At 33.3% G+C, this 3,405-nt stretch overlaps 1 protein-coding gene across 1 annotated transcript; it reads right to left on the reverse strand.

Moving 5' to 3' along the window:
- Positions 1 to 1,136: 1,136 nt before the first annotated feature.
- LOC145619583 (uncharacterized) lies at positions 1,137 to 2,590 on the reverse strand. The gene is made up of 3 exons (XM_081674295.1): positions 2,049 to 2,590; positions 1,734 to 1,905; positions 1,137 to 1,673 (listed from the first exon to the last, which is right to left on the reverse strand). Exons 1-3 carry the CDS (start codon positions 2,588 to 2,590, stop codon positions 1,137 to 1,139), a joined length of 1,251 nt encoding a protein of 416 aa, XP_081530421.1.
- Between the last annotated feature and the right edge of the window lie 815 nt (positions 2,591 to 3,405).

Consider the following 3,405-nt stretch of genomic DNA (forward strand, 5'->3'; position numbering starts at 1 on the left):
GGAGGAAGTAAAAGCTAAAGTTAACTAACATGTGGGACCTAGTAAAATTTCAAAATGTTGTAGTTGCCATTGTGGAGGTTGAAGCTTAATTGGTATAATTTGATAAAGATGATGTGGCTATTGACCCTAAGCTACAAGGTATGTAATTATATATTGTGGATGCTCTTGTACTGTTCAATTTCTTGATAAAAAATAAAATGAAATTATCAATATATAAAGACATCCACAGTCTAGTTGTAACAAAATACACAATCACCGAAACACATCGATCATTATAGGCTATGTATAATAGGAGTTGAACCCACATCATATGCGCGGTAGCATAGTGCTTTACCAATTAAGCTAATAGCCTTCTGTAGGCGTCGTTCGAAGTGCGCCTACGTAAAAGCATGTGTGAATATGCTTGGCACTCATACGATTAGGGACAACGATTAGGGACAAAGCAAAGTAGGGAGCCGCCAACAAGTTTTTAAAGAACTTGTAAACCGTTCATGTAACACCCTAGAAATTCCTTTCCTTTAAATACCCACTTTACTCTTTTAAAATACGTTATAGGAATATCTAAGACAGTACCGCCACCGTCAAAACGGCTAAGGCAATTATCAAAGACACACAGCGGAAGACTTAAATCAAAACCATTTAAACAAGTCAAGTCAAAAGTCAACCAAACGAAAGTAAAGTTTAAAACCAACAAACAAAGTCAAATAAAATCAACTACAACTTGGAACCATTAAAGGCCCTTATTAAAACCGTTCCAAAACCAAACCTTTGCGTTAGTCCACATGAAAAGTATCATAAATAAACAAAGCATAAAAAAAATCGTAATCTAATGGAAACTAGCATGATTCTCTCTTCACTCATGCCCCGTCATGAACATGCTTCAATACCTGAAAAGTGTATCTCTACTTGTCCCCACTACTCTCCATTAAAAATGGGTCATCATAGGACCAAGATAAAGACATGGCCAAATACACACAACACACACAATCAGCAAAGCTGAGTACATAAGAATAATTAAACACACTAACATTCTTTCATCTATCAACACACACTTACCTCAATGCACCTGTTTACAAGCACACACAACAATCAACAAGACACTTTAACTAGACACTAAATAATTCATTTAGCGTTGATTACGCATCGAACGAGTTTCCAACTGTATCTCCAGCTCTTTTTAAAGTACTCGTCTTATTAGCTCCTCTACCACTGTCTATTTCACCAATAGATAATAGCCTTTTAATTTTATCAGATTTGATGGATTGCAATTGGTAAACTCGTTTAGCAGATGAAACAATGACATTGATAATGAAAGTCAAATTTGAAAAAAACTGATGTATTACTCTATCATTTCTAGATGCGGCAACCAATGCTAATTGTAAACGATGAGCAAAACAATGGATATAATAAGCATATGGACAATCAGAAAGAAATAATGCTTGCAAACCATTCCACTCACCTGTCATTTTACTAGCACCATCATATCCTTGCCCTCGAATAATTTCAACAGATAAATTATGTCGAGCAAGAACTGAACACAATTCTCTTTTAAGTGTTGCTGCCATGGTATCGAAAACTTGTATAAGATCAAAAAATCGCTCCCTGATTGTTCCATATTTGTCAACAAACCTTACAATAAGACCCATTTGCTCTCTTTTAGATTCATCTCGAGCCTCATCAACAATAATACGGAATTTAGAGTTACCAATTTCTTATCTAATATAGTTGCGAACCTTATTCGAAATAATATGAAGAATCTCTTTTTGAATCGAGGGAGCAGTATATTTGGCATTATAAGGAGCTTGCCGTATAGCTTTGGAAACATCTTTATTATATGCATCCAACACCTTTCTGAATTCAAGATAGTTTCCTTGATTCTCATAATTAGTTGTTTCATTGTGACCTCTTAAAGGACAAGATTGTGTAGTCAACAAGCGGAGGACATCCATAGAGGCCTTTAAACGCTATCGATTTTGCTTGATTTGCATTTCACTTTGTTTGTAAAAATCATTACGAATCTTTGCTTTTTGCTTAGGAAGATACTGTACAATTGAACCGCATTCCGGTGAGCTGTACATGGACCTTCTCCAATATGAGCAAGGAACCCACAACGTTTCCCGTCATTGACTTTTTTCCAATTTTTGAATCTGGTCAAAGTAAACATTTTTACCCGAGAATTTGGTGTTTCAGTAAACAGACAACAAGGTAGACAAAACGCAGCATCTTTAGAAGGTGAATATTCCAACAAATCTGGGTACTTAGCAAACCAAGTAGATTGAAATCGGCGACGATGCTTTGTAGGCCGTGAAAATGGATTTTCTTCCAATTGAGGTTGATATGGCCCCAATTTAATATAAGCACGTCTTATTTCATTTCGTTTTCCAATTGGATAAGCCCATATTGGAGGACATAACCCTGGATCACGTTCTAAAGAATTGATATCCACATTGTCAATGATCGATGGACCTTCTTCATGATTATGTGTCCAGGTAGGAGTATCTTCATTAACTGGATTATTTTCATTGGGTGTTGTGTCATTTTCAGGCTCTTTTCGTTTGAAAAAGGAGGTAATAGATTTTTGTTTGTTCATATTTGTTTACCTGAAATTAGTTATAAGTTAAATTTATTTTATAAATGTCCTACATCTTTCTTGAAAAAAAAATATTACGTTTAATTAATTATTTAATTCTAACAAGTAAAAACCAATTAAAAAATATAATATGAATGAAAACAAGAAACTAACTTTAAGCAATTAAGCATACATTCATTAGTGACTAATTTGTTAATTATCAATGCATTACAATTCACAAATCACAAGTGTAAATCAAAAGTTAAAAATAACTTATCAATTTATAAACATTAATAGAGAAATAAAGAACGACATATCGAAGGCAAAACGTGCTCTATACTTTGAACTAAGTAATTTATTGACTTTGATAACGTCTTGTCACCTAAAATTATCAATTTGTTTATTAATGCTTAAATTAATCAACACAGTACTACATAGTATAACATAAAAAATTTTAATTGCAAAAAGTAAAAAAAAAAAAATTGAAAACAAATAGTCGAGTATAATACCTTATATAGTGATATTGTGAATTTGTAATTTGTTCTTAGAAGTTGCAATTGAATTGGAACCTTGGAAAATTTATCAATTGTTTAATGGTATTGATGACTTGATGAGGATTGAGGAATACGAAGTATATAATACGGAGTAGAGGGAGGGAAAAGCCGAAAAGGGTTAAAGGGTTTAGGTTAATAGGTTTCACAATTATCATGTAGCTTTTTTGGGAATTGGGAAAGAAGGAATCTTTTCTTTTTCTAAAATTTCCTTACTCCGTAGTTACCAGCCGCATTTGCATAGCCATCACTTTTGGATTTTTTTCTTTTTCTTTTTTTTTTAAA

The sequence above is a fragment of the Chenopodium album genome, chromosome 27 (assembly GCF_948465745.1).
Source record: "Chenopodium album chromosome 27, dcCheAlbu1.1, whole genome shotgun sequence".
Classification (NCBI taxonomy): Eukaryota; Viridiplantae; Streptophyta; class Magnoliopsida; order Caryophyllales; family Amaranthaceae; genus Chenopodium; species Chenopodium album.